The sequence below is a fragment of the Tursiops truncatus genome, chromosome 4 (assembly GCF_011762595.2).
Source record: "Tursiops truncatus isolate mTurTru1 chromosome 4, mTurTru1.mat.Y, whole genome shotgun sequence".
NCBI classification, from domain to species: domain Eukaryota; kingdom Metazoa; phylum Chordata; class Mammalia; order Artiodactyla; family Delphinidae; genus Tursiops; species Tursiops truncatus.
The window spans coordinates 72773407-72800726 of NC_047037.1; the positions used below are offsets into that span (position 1 = coordinate 72773407).

At 36.2% G+C, this 27320-nt stretch overlaps 1 protein-coding gene across 17 annotated transcripts in view; it reads left to right on the forward strand.

The window, feature by feature from the left end:
* LRCH3 (leucine rich repeats and calponin homology domain containing 3) overlaps window positions 1–27320 on the forward strand; it is a 115705-nt gene that overhangs the window by 56377 nt on the left and 32008 nt on the right. For all 17 annotated transcript variants that reach the window (XM_073804117.1, XM_033855712.2, XM_073804113.1 and 14 more), the window contains 6 exons: window positions 10993–11086; window positions 12433–12553; window positions 15142–15290; window positions 19147–19223; window positions 25657–25708; window positions 26093–26242. In XM_073804117.1, coding sequence (XP_073660218.1) covers window positions 10993–11086; window positions 12433–12553; window positions 15142–15290; window positions 19147–19223; window positions 25657–25708; window positions 26093–26242 — 643 coding nt within the window. The remainder of the gene's footprint in view (window positions 1–10992; window positions 11087–12432; window positions 12554–15141; window positions 15291–19146; window positions 19224–25656; window positions 25709–26092; window positions 26243–27320) is intronic.

Below are 27320 nucleotides of genomic sequence, written 5' to 3' on the forward strand. Positions count from 1 at the left end.
AAAGTCACATAGCTAAGAAATGATGGTGCCAAGTTATCAGTCCAGATCTGTTAAATTATTTGAAAAAAGCCATATTTTAAACTCCTTACTGCACTATACTGATTCACAGTTCATCTCCCTGCCACACAGAGTAACATAAGCATTTGAATCCATTTTATGCTAGGTAGTTTACTAAAGAGACTGGACTTTCTAATAGGACATAGCTGGAGCCTGGCTGGCACAACTCTTCCTGGCCTCACAAAGGCCATATTTATACATAGGGTGACCATCTGTCCTAGTTTACCTGTGACTAAGGAGTTTTCTGGGACATAGGACTTTAGTGCTAAAACCAGGAAAATCCTGAACAAACCTGGAGGGTTGGTTAACCTATGTCTCACTTTAATCTTATCAGTCTAATCTCTGAGAAAGAGCAAATATGTGGAGAAGCTAAAGGTAACTGAATAAAGAAGATAAAATAATAGCTTAAGGCAAAGATTCTATTCTCTTTATGTTGCCCACTTATAAAATAGCACAGTAAAATTAGGCTTACCTTGATTGGTCACTTCACAGAAAATACATTATATAGAACAGTATCCTCTAGAAATCTGAAAATCTTTACTTGAAAATTTTACATAATATTAAAAAGTACTGTTCAGTAAATCCTGAAATACATGTATTTCTTTTGGCATCTGCAAAAAAGAATTCTTTAAGTATGACTTAAATATATATTTCATCAGAAAGCTTTTAAAATTAGGTACCTTGGCCTGACTTTGCTGTGATAAAACACACACAGTACCTGTCCTTAAGATCTGGACTCTAAAACAGGCATAAAAGCAGACATGTCACGTAGACAGTACACATAAAACATTTTACTTAAATGCTAACAATTGGGAGATCTAGATGAAGGGCAAATAGATATCATTGTATTACTCTCCCAACTCTTGTGTAGATATGAATGTTTTCAAGATAAGAAGTTGGGGGAAATTCACTACTTTTTTTTGGAGAGAAGTAATTTTGGAATTATACTGAGACACTTATTTTGCTAAATGATCTTTGTAGTGGAGGGTAGGAAAATGAGTTAGATAGCTGGAAAATACCTATATTTTTGGATCTTTATAATCAGAGCATGTTTAGCACATTGGACAAATAGGTCTGTATATTACTAAATACATAAAAAGTAAGATCTTTATCAGTAAAAATAAATGACAAGTTATAAAAATGTCTTACATTCACATAGGGTTTGGTTTCTGTTCTTTTGTTTTTACTTAACACCTTTTACTTTATGTGAAGGCATATGAGTAAGAATGTTTAACCTCATTTTACAAAGGTTAAGTGACTTCTTTGAGCTAATAGTTGGTTGGATTATCTGTGAAGTCCAAATACATTGCTCCTTCCCTGTACCTTAGGTTCTGATTCATTGTGACAGCATGACACAATAATTTTTTTAAAGTTATGTACACAAACTTAGAATACATGGAATAAAAAATCCGATACCAGAAGAACACTACATATTTTAAATTTGTACCATTGAAAGTTGTTTTCAACCTAGGCAGTCTTACTAAATGAAATGCTAATAGACCAATTTTTAACAAGAGTCCTTATCATGTTTTAGACTTCAAATTAAGCTAACTTTTAAAACTATGTTTAAAAACAAGTAAAATCTAAAGCTATAAACAAGTAAAAACTAAAGCTATAAAACTTTTAGAGGAAAATATGGAAGAATATCTTTGTGACTTGGGGTGGGCAAGGATTTCTGAGGACACAGAAACGAATAACCATTAAAAAAATGATAAACTAAATTTAATGAAAATTAAATACATCTATTTACGAAAAGAAAATATTAAGAAAACAAATAGGCAAACCAAAGACTGGGGGAAGATATTTACAAAATACGTATATGACAAAAGACTTCTATCCAGAATATCTAAAGAATACCTGCTTATACTTAATGTTAAAAAGACAAACAACCCAGATCTGGGAGAAGATGGCGGAAGAGTAAGACGCGGAGATCACCTTCCTCCCCACAGATATATTAGAAATACATCTACACGTGGAACTGCTCCTATAGAACACATACTGAGCACTGGCAGAAGACCTCAGACCTCCCAAAAGGCAAGAAACTCCCCACGTACCTGGGTAGGGCAAAAGAAAAAAGAAAAAACAGAGACAAAAGAATAGGGATGGGACCTGCACCAGTGGGAGGGAGCTGTGAAGGAGGAAAGGTTTCCACACACTAGGAAGCCCCTTCGCGGGCGGAGACTGTGGGTGGCGGGGTGGGGAGCTTCGGAGCCACAGAGGAGAGCACAGCAACAGGGGTGCGGAGGGCAAAGCAGAGAGATTCCTGCAAAGAGGATCGGTGCCGACCAGCACTCACCAGCTCGAGAGGCTTCTCTGCTCACCCGCCGGGGCGGGTGGGGACTGGGAGCTGAGGCTTGGGCTTCGCTCGGATCGCAGGGAGAGGACTGGGGTTGGTGGCGTGAACACAGCCTGAAGGGGGCTAGTGCACCACAGCTAGCTGGCAGGGAGTCCGAGAAAAAGTCTGGACCTGCCGAAGAGGCAAGAGACTTTTTCTTCCCTCTTTGTTTCCTGGTGCATGAGGAGAGGGGATTAAAAGCGCTGTTTAAAGGAGCTCCAGAGACGGGCACGAGCCGCAGCTATCAGCATGGACCCCAGAGACGGGCATGAGATTCTAAGGCTGCTGCTGCAGCCACCAAGAAGCCTGTGTGCGAGCATAGGTCACTGTTCCCACCTCCCCTCCCGGGAGCCTGTGCAGCCCGCCACTGCCAGGGTCCCGTGATCCAGGGATCCAGGGACAACTTCCACGGGAGAACGCACGGCGCGCCTCAGGCTGGTGAAACATCACACTGGCCTCTGCCGCCACAGGCTCACCCCGCATCCGTACCCTTCCCTCCCCCCGGCCTGAGTGAGCCAGAGCCCCTGAATCCACTGCTCCTTTAACCCCATCCTGTCTGAGCGAAGAACAGACGCCCTCAGGCGACCTACATGCAGAGGTGGGGCCAAATCCAAAGCTGAACCCCGGGAGCTGTGCAAACAAAGAAGAGAAAGGGAAATCTCTCCCAGCAGCCTCAGAAGCAGTGGATTAAAGCTCCACAATCAATTTGTTGTACCCTGCATCTGTGGAATACCTGAATACACAACGAATCATCCCAAATTGAGGAGGTGGACTTTGGGAGCAAGATATATTATTCTTTCCCCTTTTCCTCTTTTTGTGAGTGTGTATGTGTGTGCTTCTGTGTGAGATATTGTCTGTATAGCTTTGCTTTCACCATTTGTCCAGGATTCAGTCCATCCGTTTTTTTTTTTTTTTTTTTACTTTTTTAGTTTTAATTTTTTTTTCATAATACTTTTTATTTCAATAACTTTATTTTATTTTATCCTACTGTATTTGATTTGATTTTATCCTCTTTCTTTCTTTCCATTTTTTCTCCCTTTTATTCTGAGCCGTGTGCATGAAAGGCTCTTGGTGCTCCAGCCAGGAGTCAGTGCTGTGCCTCTGAGGTGGGAGAGCCAACTTCAGGACACTGGTCCACAAGAGACCTCCCAGCTCCACGTAATATCAAACAGCGAAAATCTCCCAGAGATCTCCATCTCAACACCAAGACCCAGCTTCCCTCAACGACCAGCAAGCTACAGTGCTGGACACCCTATGCCAAACAACTAGCAAGACAGGAACACAGCCCCATCCATTAGAGAGAGGCTGCCTAAAATCATAATAAGACCACAGACACCCGAAAACACACCACTAGACGTGGACCTGTCCACCAGAAAGACAAGATCCAGCCTCATCCACCGGAACACAGGCACTAGTCCCCTCCACCAGGAAGCCTACACAGCCCACTGAACGAACCTTAGCCACTGGGGACAGACACCAAAAACAACGGGAACTACGAACCTGCAGCCTGCGAAAAGGAGACCCCAAACCCAATAAATTAAGCAAAATGAGAAGACAGAAAACACACAGCAGATGAAGGAGCAAGATAAAAACCCACCAGACATAACAAATGAAGAGGAAGTAGGCAGTCTACCTGAAAAAGAACTTAGAATAATGATAGTAAAGATGATCCAAAATCTTGGAAATAGAATAGAGAAGATGCAAGAAACATTTAACAAGGACCTAGAAGAACTGAAGAGGAAACAAGCAATGATGAACAACACAATAAATGAAATTAAAAATACTCTAGAAGGGATCAATAGCAGAATAACTGAGGCAGAAGAACGGATAAGTGACCTGGAAGATAAAATAGTGGAAATAACTACTGCAGAGCAGAATAAAGAAAAAAGAATGAAAAGAACTGAGGACAGTCTCAGAAACCTCTGGGACAACATTGACCAACATTCGAATTATAAGGGTCCCAGAAGAAGAAGAGAAAAAGAAACGGACTGAGAAAATATTTGAAGAGATTATAGTTGAAAACTTCCCTAATATGGGAAAGGAAATACTTAATCAAGTCCAGGAAGCACAGAGAGTCCCATACAGGATAAATCCAAGGAAAAACACGCCAAGACACATATTAATCAAACTATCAAAAATTAAATACAAAGAAAATATATTAAAAGCAGCAAGGGAAAAACAACACATAACACACAAGGGAATCACCATAAGGTTAACAGCTGATCTTCCAGCAGAAACTCTGCAAGCCAGAAGGGAGTGGCAGCACATATTTAAAGTGATGAAGGAGAAAAACCTGCAACCAAGATTACTCTACCCAGCAAGGATCTCATTCAGATTTGATGGAGAAATTAAAACCTTTACAAACAAGCAAAAGCTGAGAGAGTTCAGCACCACCAAACCAGCTTTACAACAAATGCTAAAGGAACTTCTCTAGGCAAGAAACACAAGAGAAGGAAAAGACTTACAATAACAAACCCAAAGCAATTAAGAAAATGGGAATAGGAACATACATATCGATAATTACCTTAAATGTAAATGGATTAAATGCTCCCACCAAAAGACACAGACTGGCTGAACGGATACAAAAACAAGACCGTATATATGCTGTCTACAAGAGACCCACTTCAGACCTAGGGACACATACAGACTGAAAGTGAGGGGATGGAAAAAGATATTCCATGCAAATGGAAATCAAAAGAAAGCTGGAGTAGCAATTCTCATATCAGACGAAATAGACTTTAAAATAAACACTATTACAAGAGACAAAGAAGGACACTACATAACGATCAAGGGATCGATCCAAGAAGAAGATATAACAATTGTAAATATTTATGCACCCAACATAGGAGCACCTCAATACATAAGGAAAATACTAACAGCCATAAAAGGGGAAATAGACAGTAACAGAATCATAGTAGGGGACTTTAACACCCCACTTTCACCAATGGACAGATCATCCAAAATGAAAATAAATAAGGAAACACAAGCTTTAAATGATACATTAAACAAGATGGACTTAATTGATATTTATAGGACATTGCATCCAAAAACAACAGAATACACATTTTTCTCAAGTGCTCATGGAACATTCTCTGGGATAGATCGTATCTTGGGTTACAAATCAAGCCTTGGTAAATTTAAGAAAATTGAAATCGTATCAAGTATCCTTTCCGACCACAACACTATGAGACTAGACATCAATTACAGGAAAAGATCTGTAAAAAATACAAACAAATGGAGGCTAAACAATACATTAATAACCAAGAGATCACTGAAGAAATCAAAGAGGAAATAAAAAAATACCTAGAAACAAATGACAATGAAATCACGATGACCCAAAACCTATGGGATGCAGCAAAAGCAGTTCTAAGAGGGAAGTTTATAGCAATACAATCCTACCTTAAGAAACAGGAAACATCTCAAATAAACAACCTAACCTTGCACCTAAAGCAATTAGAGAAAGAAGAACAAAAAAACCCCAAAGTTAGCAGAAGGAAAGAAATCATAAAGATCAGATCAGAAATAAATGGAAAAGAAATGAAGGAAACGATAGCAAAGATCAGTAAAACTAACAGCTGGTTCTTTGAGAAGATAAACAAAATTGATAAACCATTAGCCAGACGCATCAGGAAAAAAAGAGAGAAGGCTCAAATCAATAGAATTAGAAATGAAAAAGGAGAAGTAACAACTGACACTGCAGAAATACAAAGGATCATGAGAGATTACTAAAAACAACTCTATGCCAATAAAATGTACAACCTGGAAAAAATGGACAAATTCTTAGAAATGCACAATCTGCCAAGACTGAACCAGGAAGAAATAGAAAATATGAACAGGCCAATCAGAAACACTAAAATTGAAACTGTGGTTAAAAGTCTTCCAGCAAACAAAAACCCAGGACCTGATGGCTTCACAGGAGAATTCTATCAAACATTTAGAGAAGAGTTAACACCTATCCTTCTCAAACTCTTCCAAAATATAGCAGACGGAGGAACACTCCCAAACTCATTCTATGAGGCCACCATCACCCTGATACCAAAACCAGACAAAGATGTCACAAAGAAAGAAAACTACAGGCCAATATCACTGATGAACATAGATGCAAAAATCCTCAACAAAATGCTAGCAAACAGAATCCAACAGCACATTAAAAGGATCATACACCATGATCAAGTGGGGTTTATTCCAGGAATGCAAGGAATCTTCAATATACGCAAATCAATCAGCGTGATACACCATAATAACAAATTGAAGGAGAAAAACCATATGATCATCTCAATAGATGCAGAGAAAGCTTTCAACAAAATTCAACACCCATTTATGATAAAAACCCTGCAGAGAGTAGGCATAGAGGGAACTTTCCTCAACATAATAAAGGCCATATATGACAAACCCACAGCCAATATCGTCCTCAATGTTGAAAAATTGTAACCATTTCCACTAAGATCAGGAACAAGATAAGGTTGCCCACTCTTACCACTAGTATTCCACATAGTTTTGGAAGTTTTAGCCACAGCAGTCTGAGAAGAAAAATAAAAGGAATCCAAATCGGCAAAGAAGTAAAGCTGTCACTGTTTGCAGATGACACGATACTATACATAGAGAATCCTAAAGATGCTACCAGAAAACTACTAGAGCTAATTAATGAATTTGGTAAAGTAGCAGGATACAAAATTAATGCACAGAAATCTCTGGCATCCTATACACTAATGATGAAAAATCTGAAAGTGAAATTAAGAAAACACTCCCATTTACCATTGCAAAAAAAGAATAAAATATCTAGGAATAAACCTACCTGTATGCAGAAAATTCTAAGACACTGATGAAAGAAATTAAAGATGATACAAATAGATGGAGAGATATACCATGTTCTTGGATTGGAAGAATCAACATTGTGAAAATGACTCCACTACCCAAAGCAATCTACAGATTCAATGCAATCCCTGTCAAACTACCACTGGCATTTTTCACAGAACTAGAACAAAAAATTTCACAATTTGTATGGCAACACAGAAGAACCTGAATTGCCAAAGCAATCTTGAGAATGAAAAACAGAGCTGGAGGAATCAGGTTCTCTGACTTCAGACTATACTACAAAGCTACAGTAATCAAGGCAGTATGGTACAGGCACAAAAACAAATATAGATCAATGGAACAGGATAGAAAGCCCAGAGATAAACCCACGCACATATGGACACCTTATCTTTGATAACGGAGGCAAGAATATACAATGGAGAAAAGACAGCCTCTTCAATAAGTGGTGCTGGGAAAACTGGACAGGTACTTGTAAAAGTATGAAATTAGAACACTCCCTAACACCATACACAAAAATAAACTCAAAATGGATTAAAGACCTAAATGTAAGGTCAGACACTATCGCACTTTTAGAGGAAAACATAGGCAGAACACTATGACATAAATCACAGCAAGATCCTTTTTGACCCACCTCCTAGAGAAATGGAAATAAAAACAAAAATAAACAAATGGGACCTAATTAAACTTCAAAGCTTTTGCACAGCAAAGGAAACCATAAACAAGACCAAAAGACAATCCTCAGAATGGCAGAAAATATTTGCAGATGAAGCAACTGACAAAGGATTAATCTCCAAAATTTACAAGCAGCTCATGCAACTCAATAACAAAAAAACAAACAACCCAATCCAAAAATGGGCAGAAGACCTAAATAGACATTTCTCCAGTGAAGATATACAGATTGCCAACAAACACATGAAAGAATGCTCGACATCATTAATCATTAGAGAAATGCAAATCAAAACTACAATGAGATATCATCTCACACCAGTCAGAATGGCCATCATCAAAAAATCTAGAAACAATAAATGCTGGAGAGGGTATGGAGAAAAGGGAACCCTCTTGCACTGTTGTTGGGAATGCAAATTGATACAGCCACTATGGAGAACAGTATGGAGGTTCCTTAAAAACCTAAAAATAGAACTACCATACGACCCAGCAATCCCACTACTGGGCATATACCCTGAGAAAACCATAATTCAAAAAGAGTCATGTACCAAAATATTCTTTGCAGCTCTATTTACAATAGCCAGGACATGGAAGCAACCTAAGTGTCCATCGACGGAAGAGTGGATAAAGAAGATGTGGCACATATATACAGTGGAATATTACTCAAGCCATAAAAAGAAATGAAATTGAGTTATTTGTAGTGTGATGGATGGACCTAGAGTCTGTCATACAGAATGAAGTCAGTCAGAAAGAAAAGCAAATACCGTATGATAACACATATATATGGAATCTAAGAAAAAAAAAAAGGTCATGAAGAACCTATGGGTAAGACGGGAATAAAGACACAGACCTACTAGAGCATGGACTTGGGGGTATGGGGAGGGGGAAGGGTAAGCTGGGACAAAGTGAGAGAGTGGCATCACATATATACACTACCAAACGTAAAATATATAGCTAGTGAGAAGCAGCCACATAGCACAGGGAGATCAGCTGAGTGGTTTGTGACTACCTAGAGTGGTGGGATAGGGAGGGTGGGAGGGAGGGAGACTCAAGAGGGAAAAGATATGGGAATATATGTATATGTATAACGGATTCACTTTGTTATAAAGCAGAAACACAGCATTGTAAAGCAATTATTCCAATAAAGATGTTAATTTAAAAAAAAGACAACCCCGTTGAAAAATGGACAAAAGGCTTGAATAGACTTTACGAAGAAAGATATATAAATAACTAATAAGCACACAAAAAGGTGCTTATCACTAGTCATCATCGAAATGTAATGAGATACCACTGCACATCTACAAGAAGGAATAAAATTAAGAGTGAGAACACCAAATGTTAGGATGTGGAACAACCAGTGCTCTCATATTGCTTATGTAATACAATATGTAAAAAGTAAAACTGGAACATCCATTTTGGAAAAATGGATTGGCACATTTTTTTTAACAGCTTTATTGAGATAAAATTTACAAGTAATAAAATTTACCCATTTTAATGTGCAATTCAGTGAGTTTTAGTACATGAATACAGTCACAAAACTACCAACACAATCACGATATATATTTTTTTATCACCCTCAGCCCCAGGCAATCACTGATCTGCTTTCTGTCAGTATAGTTTTGCATTTTCTAGAATTTCATAGAAATGAAATCGAACATTATGTAGCATTTTGTCTGGCCTCTTTTACTTAGCAAAATATTTTTAAGGTTATTGATGTTGCATTTTTTAATGGGCAAAAGATTTGAACAGACATTTCTCAAAAGAAGATAAATGAACGGCCAATAAGCACATACAAAGGTATTAAATATCACTGATGTTAATTATCACTAGTCATCAGAGAAATACAAATTAACACCACATTTTATACCCATCAGAATAATAACTAAAATTAATGACTGGGAATACAGTGTTGGCAGCTGGAACTCCAGTACATTGCTGGTGGGGATGCAAAATGATACAGCTACTTTCAAAAACAAGTTGGCAGGGTTTTTTTGTTTTTGTTTTTTAAGTTAAACCTATGCTTACCATACAATTCATCCATTCTACTCCAAGGTATTAAAAACATCAAGAATTTCACTGACATGATGCTGAGTAGAAAAAGAGTACATATACCATTTTTATGCATTCTGGAATAAGCAGAACTAATTGGATTACTTTTCTATTGTTACCACCCCAAACTTAGAGGCCTAAACAACACAGATTTATTATTTTATGGTTGTGTAGGTCAGAAGTCTAAATCGTGGTCTCATTGAGCTAAAATTAAGATGATGGCAGAGCTGCATTCTTTTCTGTAGGTTTTGAGTAGGATGTATTTCCTTGCCTTTTTCAACTTCTAGAGGCTGTCTTCTTACCTTGGTTCTTGGTCCCCTCCCTCCATCTTCAAGCCAGCATTGAATCCTCCTCTTCTATTTTCCTCTTCCATGTTTAAGGAACCTTGTGATTACATCGAGCCCATTCAGATAATTCAGGAAAATCTCCCTAATTTAAGGTCCCCTGATTAGCAACCTTACTTCTATCTGCAACCTTAATTCCCATTTGCAATGTAAAGTAACATATTTATGGGTTCCAGGAATTAGATCTTGGACAGCTTTGAGGATGTTCTATACTAATTCAGGTGAAAAAAATTTGAATGGTAGTTGCCTCTTAGGAGCACATAGTGGTGAGGTAAAGGAAGTTGACTGGGAAGGGATGTGTGGGAATTTTCTGGCAACGTAGAAATGTCCTATATCATGATAGGTATGTATGTTACAAAGATGTTTTCATTTGTCAAAGGTTTGTGCATTTAAATGTATGTAAATTTCACTTTAAGAAAAAGAGTACTGTTAAAAATAATTGAGGGGGGCATTGGGAATGGCTGGAGGAATAGATGAAGTCAGAATGTGGATATTTTTAGAGCTGGATAATGAGTACATGGGAGTTCATTATACTATTCTATCTACTTTCTTTGAATTTGGAATTTTTCATATTAAAAAGTTAAACGAATATTCATTTCATTCTGAATAGTTAAGTCCCTGAATGCCATGAAAATGTTTATTAGTAAAATTGCATCTGATTTATTTCAAATGTTAATTTTTAAAATCTCAAACTTTACATTAACAACTAAAGTTTCTTTTTGGCAGCCATGAAGAATTATACTCAGGTCGCCCCTATGGAGCCCTTGATTCAGGTTTCAATAGTGTGGACAGTGGTGATAAGAGATGGTCAGGGAATGAAGTAAGTGTTTCTTCTATTCTGCATGTTATAACTTAAGGAAAAATAAAATGATGAAAATTGTTAAGTGTCTTAACTGGACTCAATTTCTTGTTATATAAAATACAGAATAGCCAAGGGAGGAGTAAAAATCCCACATAGTCCTACCATCAGAAATGATATTATGTTTCTTTACCATCTTTTACCATGTGTGTTTTACATGTTTGTTACCTCATTGTGTTGTATAAATAATTTTATATCCTGGACGGTCAAATGGGAACTGAGCCAGTTACAACTGAGACCTGAACGTTGAGGGCCTGTATAATCTTGAGCAGAGGTGGTAGAAAGTGTACTGTAAGGTGAGAAAGTAGAACTGTAGGCTGATGGGTAATGAGATGGGAACCTTAATGAAGAGTATCCACATGCTCAAGATAAATAAGTAACTTTCTCAGCTAATTATATCATTTTTCTCTCTCTCTTTTTTTTTGGCTGTATTTGGGTTTTCGTTGTGGTGCATGGGCTTCTCATTGCGGTGGCTTCTCTTGTTGCAGAGCCCGGGCTCAAGGCGCGCGGGCTTCCGTGGTTGCAGCACACGGGCTCAGTAGTTGCAGTGTGCAGACCCTACAGCATGCAGGCTTCAGTAGTTGCAGCATGTGGGCTCAGTAGTTGTGACATGCAGGCTTTAGGGTGCACGGGCTTAGTTGCTCCTCAGCATGTGGGATCTTCCCAGACCAGGGATCGAACCCGTGTCCCTTGCATTGGCAGGTGGATTCTTAACCACTGCACCACCAGGGAAGTCCCTCATTTTTCTCTTTTAATCATCAGCATTATGTTTTCTCTCTTCTTTTTAAATTACTAAGGTATAATATTTTAGCTATAAATTAGGTTAAATGATTAAGGTTTTGTTTAGCAAGACTAGTAATGTACCATTTGTAACATTGTTTTATTGGGAGTCTAAAGCAAATTAATTTTGGAATACAGCCCATTTGTTATTTGTAATTGCTTGGGTATTTGTGCGTGGGTCGGTGTGTACATGATTGTGGCTATATCAATACAGATACATTTATGTCAATACTTTAAATTCATATGTGTATGTATATAGAGTCATATATACCCTATTCTTTTTTAAAATTGTGGTGAAATACATATAAAATTTACCATTTTAACCATTTTTAAGAGTGGTTTCAGTGGCATTAAGTACATTCATATTGTTGGATGATATGTGCATCTCTAGATGCATCTGTAAAACTACTTTGCTATTTCTTCTTAAATGTAAGTTCTAATGAATTTATATTATATCTGTGCTTTAAGTACCATGTTGTCTTAAAACTTGAAATGATTTATTTTAATGTTTCTGCTATTTATTTAAGCCTACAGATGAATTTTCAGATCTGCCTCTTCGAGTAGCAGAAATTACTAAAGAACAAAGACTGCGAAGAGAAAGCCAGTACCAGGAGAATCGCAGCAGTATAATAGTAACAAATGGTGGAGGTAAACATGATTCCTGACGGCATCCAAAGTCTTTATAATCTCTCTGACTTTTTAAGTGGCCTTTTCACATCCACTCCTTTTATCTGTGTATCTGTAGCTTCTTCCAGTCTTTCTTTAAAGACCTCCCTCCTCTTCCCATCTGATTAGAAAAAAAATGTTTTCTATTAGGGTTAAATTTCAGTTTCTCTGTTTCAGACTTGCAATTAAAATACAGTGTTTTTCCCTTATTCTTATTTTGGGAGGAAACTTTACTAAAGACAGTTTACCTGGAATAGATCTTTTTTAATCTTGATTTAACCATGATCTTCTTTGAAGTACTATTCTTTTTTTTTTTTTTTGCGGTACGCGGGCCTCTCACTGTTGTGGCCTCTCCCATTGCGGAGCACAGGCTCCGCACGCGCAGGCTCAGCGGCCATGGCTCACGGGCCCACCTGCTCCGCGGCATGTGGGATCTTACCGGACCGGGGCACGAACCCGTGTCCCTTACATCGGCAGGCGGACTCTCAACCACTGTGCCACCAGGGAAGCCCTACTATTCTCCTTTTTAAAGATTCTCTTTGTGGTCATTATTTGTCCTCTTTTAGGAATTCAGTGCATTCCTTGATGTCTACCTTTTCTTTCATCTGGAATTGTGCTCTTCATGGGCATCTGAATCCAAGTTTTCCTTATTCTGGTATTTTAAATTTTGTAATTTAAATAAAAAAATTTTTTTAAATTTATTTTTATAGTTCATTAACAAACGGAGCTCTTTCTGCTTTCTTGTGCTTCTGAAGCAGACTCTTGATTTTAGCATTCCATTCAATATTGCTTTAGTTTGAATTACCAAATCCTAATGTTTAAATTTTAAGGGCCAGCTATAAGGGAGAAATGACTTTGATTTTCCAGAAATCTATTATATTATCTAAGAAGACCTTTCATCTCTGAATGATGAGTTCAATTAAATGGTTTGCCCCGCCTTTTTTTCCTTACCATCTTATATTCTTTTTTTACTCCTGTCACTTACCATTTCAGTACTTTTCATTTTAATCTTGCTTTTGTATGAGATATCTTTCCCATTGGTTCATTTCGGACTTAAAATAATCTCTAGATCTGTGCCAGTAGCCACATGTGGTTATTGAGCATTTGAAATGTGGTTTTTCTGAATTGAGCTATACTATAAATGTAAAACACACATCAGATTTTGAAGCCATTGCATGAGAAAGAGAATGTAAAACATCAATAATACTTTATATTGATTATATGTTATAATAATATTTTAAATATATTGAACAAAGTAAAATATATTATTAAAATTAATGTCACCTTTTCTTTTGACTTTTTTATGTGGCTACTATATAATTTAAAATTACATGTGTGGTTCACTTTCATAGCTTACATTCTATTTCTCTTGGATAGCACTGCTCTAGACAGTATGAAAAAGTGATGCTGCTTTCTTGGGAGATAGTTATAAAATGAACTGTTGATTTAGTCACACAAGTTGCAGCACATTCGAAAAATGCATTTATGTACCTGGTTTCTAACATGGATGTAGACTTAAAACCTTTTCAGCCTTTTATCTATTTACATAATTATGGTAAGTCAATTCATTTTTATATTAACTGCTGTTATGGAATTATTTAGAAATAATTGAGTCAGAAAACTAAATTAAGAAATAGACTTCTTCAAATTTACTATTCCCAGCAACTGCAATTTTTAGGCAGCCTGTAGACCACCATACAATAATGGCTGGGAGTTAATACATCTCTGGAGAAACCGTCTTAGTAGTAAGTTTTTTTTTTTTTTTCTAGTGTGCCATTTAAAGTGGCTTTTAAAAATAGTTACTTTTTAAACTTAAAAACAAATTAATGGGGTGCACCCAACTGTGTTAGAAGAAATAATGATGTGGCTATATGTTATTTATGTTCTCCTCACCCCAGAGCATTTTGAGAAGCAAAAATTCCTCAAATGATTTCCTTCCATCCACAAACTGCTACAAAATATCTGCAATACTGACCTCTAGAAAATAATTTTCTAAATAGGAAAATAAATCTTTTTCTAGTTATGGACAACAGTTACAGGACAGGGAACAGTCGTCAGTATCTACTTCTTTATCACCAAGTCCACTTTCCTCCTGTCTTTTCACTTTTATTTTGAGTTGATTGTGTTAGGTTTTCTGCCTCCCAGCTCTTTAAAGAGGTATGATTAAGCCCCAAACCTAAAACATGCAAAAAAAAAAAAAACTAAAAGAATATATATTTTCCGATTTTAAAAAATTATTCTTCTTATCTGTCTCACAAACTCAAACTGTCTTGTTTAAAATAGTCAAGAGCTGTCCAAAGAAAAGAGAAATATTAGAGGTCTGTTTTCCAATAATTACCATCAATTACTGCATTCTTTATAGTGAATTAGGACTAAGATTTTTTCTTTAGCCTATTTTTGTGAGTGGCCATGGACTAAATAGTAAAGGCTTATTAAATTTAAACTTATTCCTCCCAGTTTCAGAATAGAAAATGTTACAGAAAAGGAAAGAATGCAATTCATTGTTTTTGTTGGCTATCTAATTTGAATGTTTTTTCTGATGTCTGTGTGTGTATGTGTCGTATGAACAGTGGAACATGATCTGGATCAGATTGACTATATTGACAGCTGTACTGCAGAGGAAGAAGAGGAAGAAGTGAGACCACCCAAGGGCCTGGACTCAGACAGCCTCAGTTCACAGTTTATGGCATATATTGAACAACGGCGAATCTCTCATGAGGTAGTATACACACTTAAGCTTAAATTTTTTGCTGTCCCCTAGTAAAAACAGTTTATGACAGTATAAATTTCTGTCATATCAGTGATTTGTTGGTTTAGGATTAATTATTTGTTTTATTATATTTCTAATTTTATTACTGAGTTTTTCAGCTTTATTCTTAGAATCAGACAATACTCTCAAGTAAAGTTTAGGTTTATTTTTCAAATAAAAATACAGATTTCAGAATTTTGAAGAAGGAATAAAAGAAGTCCTAAGAGTATCCTATGCCTTGGAAGAAAATGCAGAGGAATATGATGCTTTTCATTGTTGTTCTTATTGTTTTTTTATTGTTATTAACTGGTAAATCATAGTTTGATCAGTAATTAAGAACTGAACCAAACTGCTGACTTTTGGGGCAACATACAAACTTAACCATAGAATTTTTATGATGAGCTTAATTATATTGGCGCTTTTATGTGAAGTCACACAGAATATAAATTGTTTGCCATTAAAATTCTTGGATGTCTCTTATAGTGGAGCATTGAGTTGCCTTAGAAAACAAATGAGCATTCAGCCCACTGCAAAATCTCTGCCAATTCCCCAAGGGTCTCAAGTAGAAATAGCATTCTTCAGTGTATCTAGTCAGCATAATAAAATGGCTGCACTTCAGTGTGTGTGATGTTAATGTCTGGAGTTGGTCCCAGGCTTTGAGCAGGGATTATTTGAGAAACACTTGGGGCCTTTTTGGAGAATGATGTATTTAGTCTTTTAGAAATAGCGAATAGTCACTTCAAGTGGGACATGTTATAGAGTGTTATTATCATTCTTTAAAAAAAAAAAAAAAAACCCTTGGTCTTCCTGTCTGAAGGCTTTTGAACACAGTATTTTTTGTTGGTGTTCAAATGACATTCTTGTATTTAAAGCTGGATAAAGTTATGTACAGTAAGTATTCCCCCCACTCCATATCCACAGGGTGTACATTCTAAGACCCCTAGTGGATGGTTGCCTGAAACCACGGATGGTACTGAGCCCTATATGTACTATGTTTTTTTCTTATACATACATACCTATGATAAAGTTTAATTTATAAATTAGTCACAGTAAGAGATTAAGAATAATAACTAATAATAAAATAGAAAAATTATAACAATATACTGTAACAAGTTATATGAATGTTGTTTCTCTCGAAATATTTCATTGTACAAATTTAATGCCTTTTCCATCCTAACTAAGCATTCATTTATCACATGCTGTGACTGTAACTTTTGCAGTTTGAGCTGCAACAGCAAAACTAGCATATAGGGCTTCCCTGGTGGTGCAGTGGTTGAGAGTCCACCTGCCGATACAGGGGACAAGGGTTCGTGCCCCGGTCCAGGAAGATCCCACATGCCGCGGAGTGGCTGGGCCCGTGAGCCACGGCCACTGAGCCTGCGCGTCCGGAGCCTGTGCTCCGCAACGGGAGAGGCCACAACAGTGAGAGGCCCGCGTACCGCAAAACAAAACAAAAAAACAAAAACAAAACTGTACTACGCTATTAATTAAAATACATTATATAAAAAAAAAACTAGCATGTATGTCTTTTTCCTTCACAATTTCACAGATAGAAGATTTCTTCTTACTATAGATCTTACCTCAGCATACAATTTCTTTTCTTTCCTTATTAATTCAAGAACTTTCACCTTTTCACTTAAAGGAGGCACTTTATGACTTCTCTTTGGCATATTCGAATTGCCAACATCACTACTTTTGCACTTGGGGCCATTATTTAGTAAAATAGGCACTGCTATACTGCGACAGTCAATCTGTTAACCAAGAGAGACTAACTGAGCCGGCTACTAACGGACTAACAGGCAGGATACTCTGGACAAAGAGACGCTTTACAGCCCAGGTGGGATGGAGCAGGACAGCTTGAGATTTCATCAGAACAGCATGCAATTTAAAACTTATGAATTGTTTATTTCTGAAGTTATCCGTTTAATATTTTTGGAACATGGTTGACTGTGGGTGACTGAAACCTCGAAAAGTGAAACCAGAAGATAAAGTGAACTACTGTAAATCAAAGTCCTGCAGCCTACAGATAGCAGTGTGTACCTATGATTAATGAAACTACTTGTGGTTCAGGCTATAAGCACGTCTGCTAGAGCAGAGGGCAACTACTTTGCAATAAAGCTTAAGTTAACAATGCACATTATAATCTAAAAGGGAATCCTTTTTCTTGTGGTCTTTCTCTTTGACCATTTTATTGTTAATTAGGCTGTGTAGATGAGGTGTTTCTACTAAAAGTGAAAATGCACGTTATGCTACTGATGAAAAATTGTAGTATCATTTCTTTAATCCATTGGCTAATTTGTAATAAGTTTTTTGATTCCATCTACCTACTATATATAGTAGTTTTTATGATTCTGTCATAAGGCTTTTTATGACTTCTGTGTCATAAGGCTTTCTAAAGTTTGGCACCTATAAAAATAAAATAAAGCAGTATTATTTTAAATGGTTTAATAACCAGTGAAGAAATACTTTTTTATATTCTTGGATACTACCTAAACATGGGTTGTTAAAAACAATTTGAGATTTTAAACACTCTGCTATTGTTTAATTTTATCATAATGCCTGTCACATACACAGTGATACTGTGATAAATAAGGTATGACTTATATTTATGGACTATGACATATTTATTTTTTAAATTAAACCAATGTTACATTCATTTTGTCATGAAAATTTCATGTACCCCTTGCAATAATTTTAGGTGATTGCAGTATTGTAAAACCAGGGTGATAAGTCACTGATGTTAACATACTAGGAGAGATTTTTGTTCACTTAAAAAGTCATATTCACTGAAATTAGAGTAATTATTCTCTCATCAAGATTCTAGAATTGTATCTCATTTAATACGATCATTATGCCCAGACTTTACGGGAGTCAGCTTTAGCCCTTTGGAGTAAGTCACCAAAGAAGATTTTCTAGTTATTTGTGATGTACCTATTCCTTGGAGATAGACTATAAATAGTTTTACATTTGATTTTTAGGGTTTTTTTTTTTTGGATAAGTTTTTTTTCCCCCCTTCCAGAATACCCATTTTGATGATTATTTTTGGTGTTGAAGTAAGATTATATTATTTTTATAGATTCTCATTTGACAAAATATGTGGTGTGATATCCCATGAGCCTCTACCTTTGATTTATAATTTTACTTTTCAGTATATAGTCCATATAACTTAAGCCAGTTTAATTTTCTTTGGTAATGTTTTTTGAAATGACCTTTACCCTTCAGTTTATAAATAAATTGCCACTATTTCTCTTTTAATTAATATCATATTTTACCATAAATAGAAATTACTTTTTGCTTTATCTTGGTATTCCACCAGCATCCCCAGGACTATTTGTCTGACTAACATAAGTAACAATTTATGATGATGAAGAAGTAAAGAAATGTAATCTCCCCAGTGAACTTCCTATTACTAGAAATATTCAAGAGAGGCTGAGCAAAAGTCACGGTAGGGTTGGTAGGAATTCCTGTTCTAGATGGAAGTTTGTACTAGATGATCTCTAAGATCCTTTTCAACTTTCACATCTTATCATCTAGTAAATATTACTATGTGGTCATTATAATTCATAAAATACAGTGTGAAGAAAATCTGCTCTTTTTAAAATAAATGTTTTTGGATTGTGAACAGTTTTGTGCTTCACCAAAGCAGTAATACAGCCTATAATGCTTTTAAACATGAAAATTCACATTTGAAGTTTCTGTTAAAATATTTTTAGTGTAATATACAGATCCCTAAATGCCAAGTTGAATATGAGCTGTGTAATTACACTTTTCTGGATACATGTGGATACATGTGTTAAATTGATCTGTTTTTCTTTTTTTGGCCTAGGGTTCACCAGTGAAGCCAGTACCCATGAGGGAATTTCAAAAAACAGAAGACACGAGAAGATATTCACATCAAAACAGGTTTGAAAAACCAATTCTACTTATTTCTTTCTGTCTTAAAACTCAGTAATTAGGTAATGAAATGATTTTGGTTTTGTGTAGATCTATGTATAATGAAGATGTTTAGATACTATGTGTTTTAAATATGGTGTATTTAGAGCTAAGTGAAATATACCTTTGTGCTTATGTAATAGAAAAAGAAGTAAAATTGATTTATTCATTCTAAATTCAGATCACCTAAACCATTACCTGTATAATTATTTGATTTGAAGATACTTAATAGCAGTGAGATTTTATAGTGATATGTCTGGATTTATGCATAAAGAGGGCTAAGTGAATTTCCAGAGTCCTGCAATTATTTTACTTAAACTTTTGATTAGAAACAGAGCCACAGACAGAGACAGCAATATATTCCTCATTCCTATCTCAATTGAAGTGATCTTTTATCTACAATTAGTGCCTTACACAATATTTCTAGACTTAGCTTGGCCATTTAGAGTACTGCTTCTTCTTTTTTTTTTTTCAAGAGTACTGCTTCTTATCCTTGAATTCCAAAGTTTCTTGTCATAAACTGCATGACAATAGTTGAAAAATTCCCAGCCTTTGGTTTTATTGCTTCCTTTCTGTTTTTATGAAATCTTAAAGTGGTAGACTTGATATGCCTATTCTTAAACAACGGTAAATTTACCGTGTAGATAGTGTCATACATCATTCTTTACTTACACTTGACAGGATATTGAAGTTCTTTAGGAGACTGAAATATAGATGGATAAAGAAAATGTAGGGAGAATAATGAAAGAAGTCTTATAACTTGGACTTTTTAGTCTTATTGGTTAGTTCATGGCGATTTAGTTACATTTCATATCTTTGAAATTTATCTCAAAATAGCTTTTTAGTTACCATGTGTCCTTATGTTGAAAGTGTGGTCATTTGAGATTCCAGTGTCACGCAAGGATTTCTTGTTACATTTCCCTGTAGTGGGGGGACCTCAGCTTTATCTTTTGTCCTTCCTGCCTCCTGTATCCATCATAAGTAAAGCCCAAGATTCCCAGGATATGATACACCCACCCTCAAGGTGAAAGCCAGCTTTTTTTTTTTTAACATCTTTATTGGAGTATAATTGCTTTACAATTTTGTGTTAGTTTCTGCTATATAACAAAGTGAATCAGTTATATATATACATATATCCCCATATTCCCTCCCTCTTGCATCTCCCTGCCATTCTCCCTATCCCACCCCTCTAGGTGGTCACAAAGCAGCAAGCTGATCTCCCTGTGCTATGCAGCTGCTTCCCACTAGCTACCTGTTTTACATTTGGTAGTGTATATATGTCAGTGTCAATGCTACTCTCTCACTTTGTCCCATCTTCCCCTTCCCACCCCCCAACCCCCATGTCCTCAAGTCCATTCTCTACGTCTGCATCTTTATTCCTGTTTTTTAGTTTTTTAAGGAACCTCCTTACTGTTCTCCATAGTGGCTGTATCAATTTACATTCCCATCAACAGTGCAAGAGGGTTCCCTTTTCTCTACACCCTGTCCAGCATTTATTGTTTGTAGTTTTTTTTTTTTAATTTATTTATTTTTGGCTGCATTGGGTCTTCATTGCTACACGTGGGCTTTCTCTAGTTGCAGCGAGTGTGGGCTACTCTTCGTTGCAGTGTGTGGGCTTCTCATGGCAATGGCTTCTCTTGTTGCAGAGCACAGGCTATAGGCGTGCAGGCTTCAGTAGTTGTGGCACGCAGGCTCAGTAGTTGTGGCTTGCACGCTGTAGAGCACAGGCTCAGTAGTTGTGATGCACGGGCTTAGTTTCTCCGACCAGGGCTCGAACCCGTGTCCCCTGCATTGGCAGGTGTATTCTTAACCACTGCACCACCAGGGAAGCCCCTGTAGTTTTTTTTGATAATGGCCATTCTGACTGGTGTGAGGTGATACCTTATTGTAGTTTTGATTTGCATTTCTCTAATGATTAGTGATGTTGAGCATCCTTTCATGTGTTTGTTGGCAACCTGTATATCTTCTTTGGAGAAATGTCTATTTAGGTCTTCCGCATATGTTTGGACTGGGCTTTTTGTTTTTATGAAATTGAGCTGTATGACCTGCTTGTATGTTTGGGAGATTAATCTTTTGTCAGTTGCTTCATTTGCAAATATTTTCTCCCATTCTGAGGGTTGTCTTTTCGTCTTGTTTGTAGTTTCCTTTGCTTTGCAAAAGGTTTTAAGTTTCATTAGGTCCCATTTGTTTATTTTTGTTTTTATTTCCATTACTCTAGGAGGTGGGTCAAAAAAGATCTTGCTGTGATTTATGTCATAGAGTCTTCTGCCTATGTTTTCCTCTAAGAGTTTTATAGTGTCTGGCCTTACATTTAGGTCTTTAATCCATTTTGAGTTTATTTTTGTGTATGGTGTTAGGAAGTGTTCTAATTTCATTCTTTTACATGTAGCTGTCCAGTTTTCCCATCACAATTTATTGAAGAGACTGTCTTTTCTCCATTGTATATTCTTTCCTCCTTTGTCAAAGATAAGGTGACCATATGTGCGTGGGTTTATCTCTCGGCCTTCTTTCCTGTTCCATTGATCTATATTTCTGTTTTTGTGCTGGTTACCATACTGTCTTAATTAATGTAGCTTTGTAGTATAGTCTGAAATCAGGGAGCCTGATTCTTCCAGCTCTGTTTTTCTTTCTTAAGATTGCTTTGGCTATTCGGGGTCTTTTGTGTTTCCATACAAATTGTAAAATTTTCTGTTCTAGTTCTGTGAAAAATGCCATTGGTAGTTTGATAGGGATTGCACTGAATCTGTAGATTGCCTTGGGTAGTATAGTCATTTTCACAGTATTGATTCTTCCAATCCAATAACATGGTATATCTCTCCAACTGTTTGTATTGTCTTTGATTTCTTTCATCAGTGTCTTATAGTTTTCTGCATACATGTCTTTTGTCTCCTTAGGTAGGTTTATTCCTAGGTATTTTACTCTTTTTGTTGCAATGGTAAATTGGAGTGTTTCCTTAGTTTCTCTTTCAGATTTTTCATTGTTAGTGTATAGGAATGCAAGAGATTTCTGTGCATTAATTTTGTATCCTGCTACTTTACCAAATTCATTGATTCGCTCTAGTAGTTTTCTGGTAGCATCTTTAGGATTCTCTATGTATAGCATCATGTCATCTGCAAAAGTGACAGTTTTACTTCTTCTTTTCTGATTTGGATTACTTTTACTTTTATTTCTTTTTCTTCTCTAATTGCCATGGCTAAAACTTCCCAAGCTATGTTGAATAATAGTGGTGAGAGTGGGCACCCTTGTCTTGTTCCTGATCTTAGAGGAAATGGTTTGTTTTTCACCATTGAGAATGATGTTGACTGTGGGTTAGTCATATATGGCCTGTATTATGTTGAGGTAGTTTCCCTCTATGCCCACCTTCTGGAGAGTTTTTATCATAAATGGGTGTTGAATTTTGTGAAAAGCTTTTTCTGCATCTGTTGAGTTTATCATATGGTTTTTATCCATCAATTTGTTAATGTGGTGTATCACATTGATTTATTTGTGTATACTGAAGAATCCTTACATTCCTGGGATAAACCCCACTTGATCATGGTGTATGATCCTTTTAATGTGCTGTTGGATTCTGTTTGCTAGTATTTTGTTGAGGATTTTTGCATCTATATTCATCAGTGTTATTGGTCTGTAATTTTCTTTTTTTGTAGTATCTTTGTCTGGTTTTGGTATCAGGGTGGTGGTGGCCTCGTAGAATGAGTCTGAGAGTGTTCTTCCCTCTGCTATATTTTGGAAGACTTTGAGAAGGATAGGTGTTAGCTCTTCTCTAAATGTTTGATAGAATTCACCTGTGAAGCCATCTCATCCTGAGCTTTTGTTTGTTGGAAGATTTTTAATCACAGTTTCAATTTTAGTGTTTGTGATTGGTCTTTTCATATTTTCTGTTTCTTCCTGTTCAGTCTTGGAAGGTTGTACTTTTCTAAGAATTTGTCCATTTCTTCCAGGTTGTCCTATTTTTATTGGCATATAGTTGTTTGTAGTCATCTCTCATGATCCTTTGTATTTCTGCAGTGTCGTTACTTCTTTTTCATTTCTGATTCTGTTGATTGAGTCTTCCTTGTTTTCTTGATGAGTCTGTCTAATGGTTTATCAGTTTTGTTTATCTTCTCAAAGAACAGCTTTTAGTTTTATTGATCTTTGCTATTGTTTCCTTCATTTCTTTTTCATTTATTTCTGATCTGATCTTTATGATTTCTTTCCTTCTGCTAACTTTGGGTTTTTTTCGTTCTTCTTTCTCTAATTGCTTTAGGTGTAAGGTTAGTTTGTTTATTTGAGATTTTTCTTGTTTCTTGAGGTAGGATTGTATTGCTATAAACTTCCCTCTTAGAACTGCTTTTGCTGCACCCCATAGGTTTTGGGTCGTCGTGCTTTCATTGTCATTTGTTTCTAGGTATTTTTTGATTTCCTCTTTGATTTCTTCAGCGATCTCTTGGTTATTTAGTAGCATATTGTTTAGCCTCCACATGTTTGTATTTTTTACAGTTTTTTCCTGTAATTGCTATCTAGTCTCATAGCGTTGTGGTCAGATGAGATACTTGATACGATTTCTGTTTTCTTAAATTTACTGACTGAAAGCCAGCTTTTTGCTCAGTTGCCTTATATATTAGTTTTCTAGTGCTGGTATAACAAATTACCACAAATTTAGTAGCTTAAAACATACCTATTTATTATATTACAGTTGTGAGAGATAGAAGTCTGGGCAGGCTTCTCTTGTTTCTCTGCTTACGGCTTCACAAGGCCAAAGTCAAGGTTTTGGACGGCCTGGATTCTTATCTGGAGAACCCTGGAGGAGAATCCACTTCCTGGCTTATATAGGTTGCTGGCAGAATTCAGTTCCATGCAGTTATTGACTGATGCAGTTAGTGTCACACATACTGCTGGTAGGTTCAGTAAGGTGAGGGCTAAGAAATTAACTATTGGATTTGGACATGTAAAGCCTCAGACTTGAAGAGAGCAGTTTTCAGTGAAGTTGTGAGGACAGATCCAGATTGGTGTGGGTTCAAAATAAAATGGGATGAAATGAAGTAGAAACAATGGATTTAACCAGCTTTTTAAAGAGGTTTTGGTATAAAAAGAGAGTAAAGAAATGGGAGTAGAAAGAAGGTGTATATTAAAAGGTTTTGCTTGAAAAACATTATTAAAACATAGTGTTCAAATCAGGGCACATAAACCCATTTGAGATGGGTTTACATGGTCCTTTCTGGGTTTTTTGGTGTAGTTTATCTACAGATGGCCAATAAAAGCTATAGGAAATGTTAACAGTGAAATTAGTAGTTTGGGACAAATTTGCAGTTAATGCCAGTTATTCTTCTCCCAGACTAGTATATAGTACTGGAGTCACTCATCTCACATTAGTGGTTATATCCCAGTTAAAAGTCTTACCCTACCAACCCACTCTCCTCCTCTTATCTTGTCAGACTTGTGACTGAGGACGCACTGATTAGGAGTGCTAGGATAAAGGTTGACAAGGATTAGTAGAAAGTTAAAGAAGCTTTTCCCTAGCTTTAACGTTATTTTAAACCTTGTATAGGAAGTTATTGTTAAGTAATTTATTTGGTAGTTATTTATTCTGTTCCTTTTAAAAATTATAAACATAATTTATTCTGTCAAAAGTTTTTTAATGGCTAGAAATTTTTTTTAAAAAAGAATTTTGTGAAAACTTCAAAGATTTGGAACGAATATAAGAAAAAATCGTGGCATGAAAGAGTATAGTAGAATAGCTTAAGTTTTTGGTTTCTTACATATTATATTTTTAAAATTCAGGAATTACAACAGGGAATATATATCAAAGTATAAGAGTTAGCACTGATAAAACTGAGAAGCAAGTTTTACTGTTTTTTTTTAAGCATCATATCAGGTTTCATGTTTTTCTAAAAGATAAAAATCAACAAAATCTTTACTTTTGTTGTTAAAATTGCTCCTTCAATTAAAATGGGAGTAGGAGTGCTTTAAACGTGCAGTTACAGGTTCTGTAGTATTCCAGATTTCTGCTGATAAAATGGCTTTGTGTATAAACCATCTCCATTTACACGTATCTTGTTTCAGTCATGATAGTAAAGAAGATTGTAGTACTTAGTGTGCTGTAAAGAAACGATATTGTTTGAGAAGTGATCTCAAATAACCGTATTGTCAGCACTGGCTGACATAGACAGTTGTTAGCTATCTGTAGCTTCATCAGTGATATCATCACGTGAAATGTGAGTTGGAGACATCAGGTGTTCCTGTAGCTTAATTTAGTGACTTGGGCTCAAGTTTACAAAATGCAATTGGTCTTTCAGTGCTGACCAGACAGTTTGCCTGCTGATTAATAGAAAGCTGCATTAACAATAAAATTCCATTTGTCTTTTATCTATCTGTCTGTCTTATCAAAGAGTTTTTTCTTTCCTTTTTTTCTTTTTTGGGTCAGGGTTCCAGCTGAGCCATCTTCCCTCTTATCACTATCACCAAGTCATAATCAGGTAAAAACATTTTTTTCAGTTTTAGTTTGTGGGGTTTTTTAAATTAAGATGGTTTTCTTCTTTTATAATACTTAAATTACAGTTAATTGCCAAATATCTGTAAATTTCATTACCTGTCTCTTCAATCTACAGTTAATATAATATGTGCACCTTATGCTGGTAACAGTGTTTTTAGACACCAGACAGAACATAAGTCTTTATAATACATGTAAGAACACAGTGCAAAGATGGGAAAAGATTAGCAATAAACACATCTGAAGAAATGCTTGGTGACTGCAAAGTAAAAGTTGCTTGGGTCAACAGTAGTTTCCCAAATTGATAAAGAATATTGGTAAGTTGATCTTTATCGCTACTTGCATATGCAAAATGATACTTTTGTTCTAGTTTTCACATGCAGACTTGGAACTTCATCGGAGAAGAGAACAATTAATAGAACGTACTCGGAGAGAGGCACAACTTGCTGCCCTACAGTATGAGGAAGAGAAAATAAGGACCAAGCAGATTCAAAGAGATGCTGTCCTGGACTTTGTCAAGGTGAGCCCTTTGGATTCATTGAATGATATTCCTAACGTTTCTTAGAAGTAAGTGCTTATTTGCTTTCCTGAGGATGTCAGATTTTATTGTCTTAATAAAAAAAAAAAGTTGATATCTTAATTATATGAATTCTCGAGTAAATAGTATAACTGTCTCCTGCTTGTGATTAGATTAATTGTCCTCATATGTAGATAGGCTTGAGGACAATCAGAAGTGATTGATCTTGCTTTTAGGACAGTGATAGTCTCTACTCTTAACTACCTATCTGTCGTTAGACATATCACTTTACTATCCAGCTGCCATTTCCTAAATCTCTAGTGTATCAGGAAAGTGAAAATGCTTTATGTAAACTGTAAAGTGCCATGCAAATATAAACTATTGTTATCTGAACTTATCACTGACTTCCTTACCTCTAGGGAATACCAAAAATTTGCAAGGCTCACAGGTTTAATACTTCAGTCATCTTTGATTCTTTACTTTCTGTTTTCTCCACATCTACTCAATTAACAACCCCTGTTAACACTTCTTTTTTTAATCAGCCTCTGTAGTTGCCTCTAAACCTGGTTCAATTTTTTGCCTGTGTTACTTGTCTTTTTGTTCTGAAATCACCTTGGGAATTTTTTCTTTATAGTTAAATAATTATTTATATTTTTGCTTGTTTAATATCTGTCTCTCCCAGGAATTATCTGGTGGTCCAATGGTTAGCACTCCACGTTCTCACTGCGAAGGGCCTGGGTTTGATCCCTGGTCGGGGAACTAAAATCCCACAAGCCACGTGGTGTGGCCAAAAACATACACACACACGCACGCGCCCGCGCGCACGCACATACACACACACACACGACATATCTGTCTCTCCCATTTATCCGTAAACTCCATGAAGACAGGGACCATGTCTGTCATGTTTATTCACTGCTATATCGCTAGATTTAAGCAGGTCTTAGCCCCTAGTAAAGCTCAATAAATATTTTTTAAATGAATGATTGAACAAATGAATCACTCATCTTCTAGCTGCTTTCTCTCTTGTTTCATAACTCTAGCCAAAGTATATCTTCTTTAAGTACCATACACATAATAA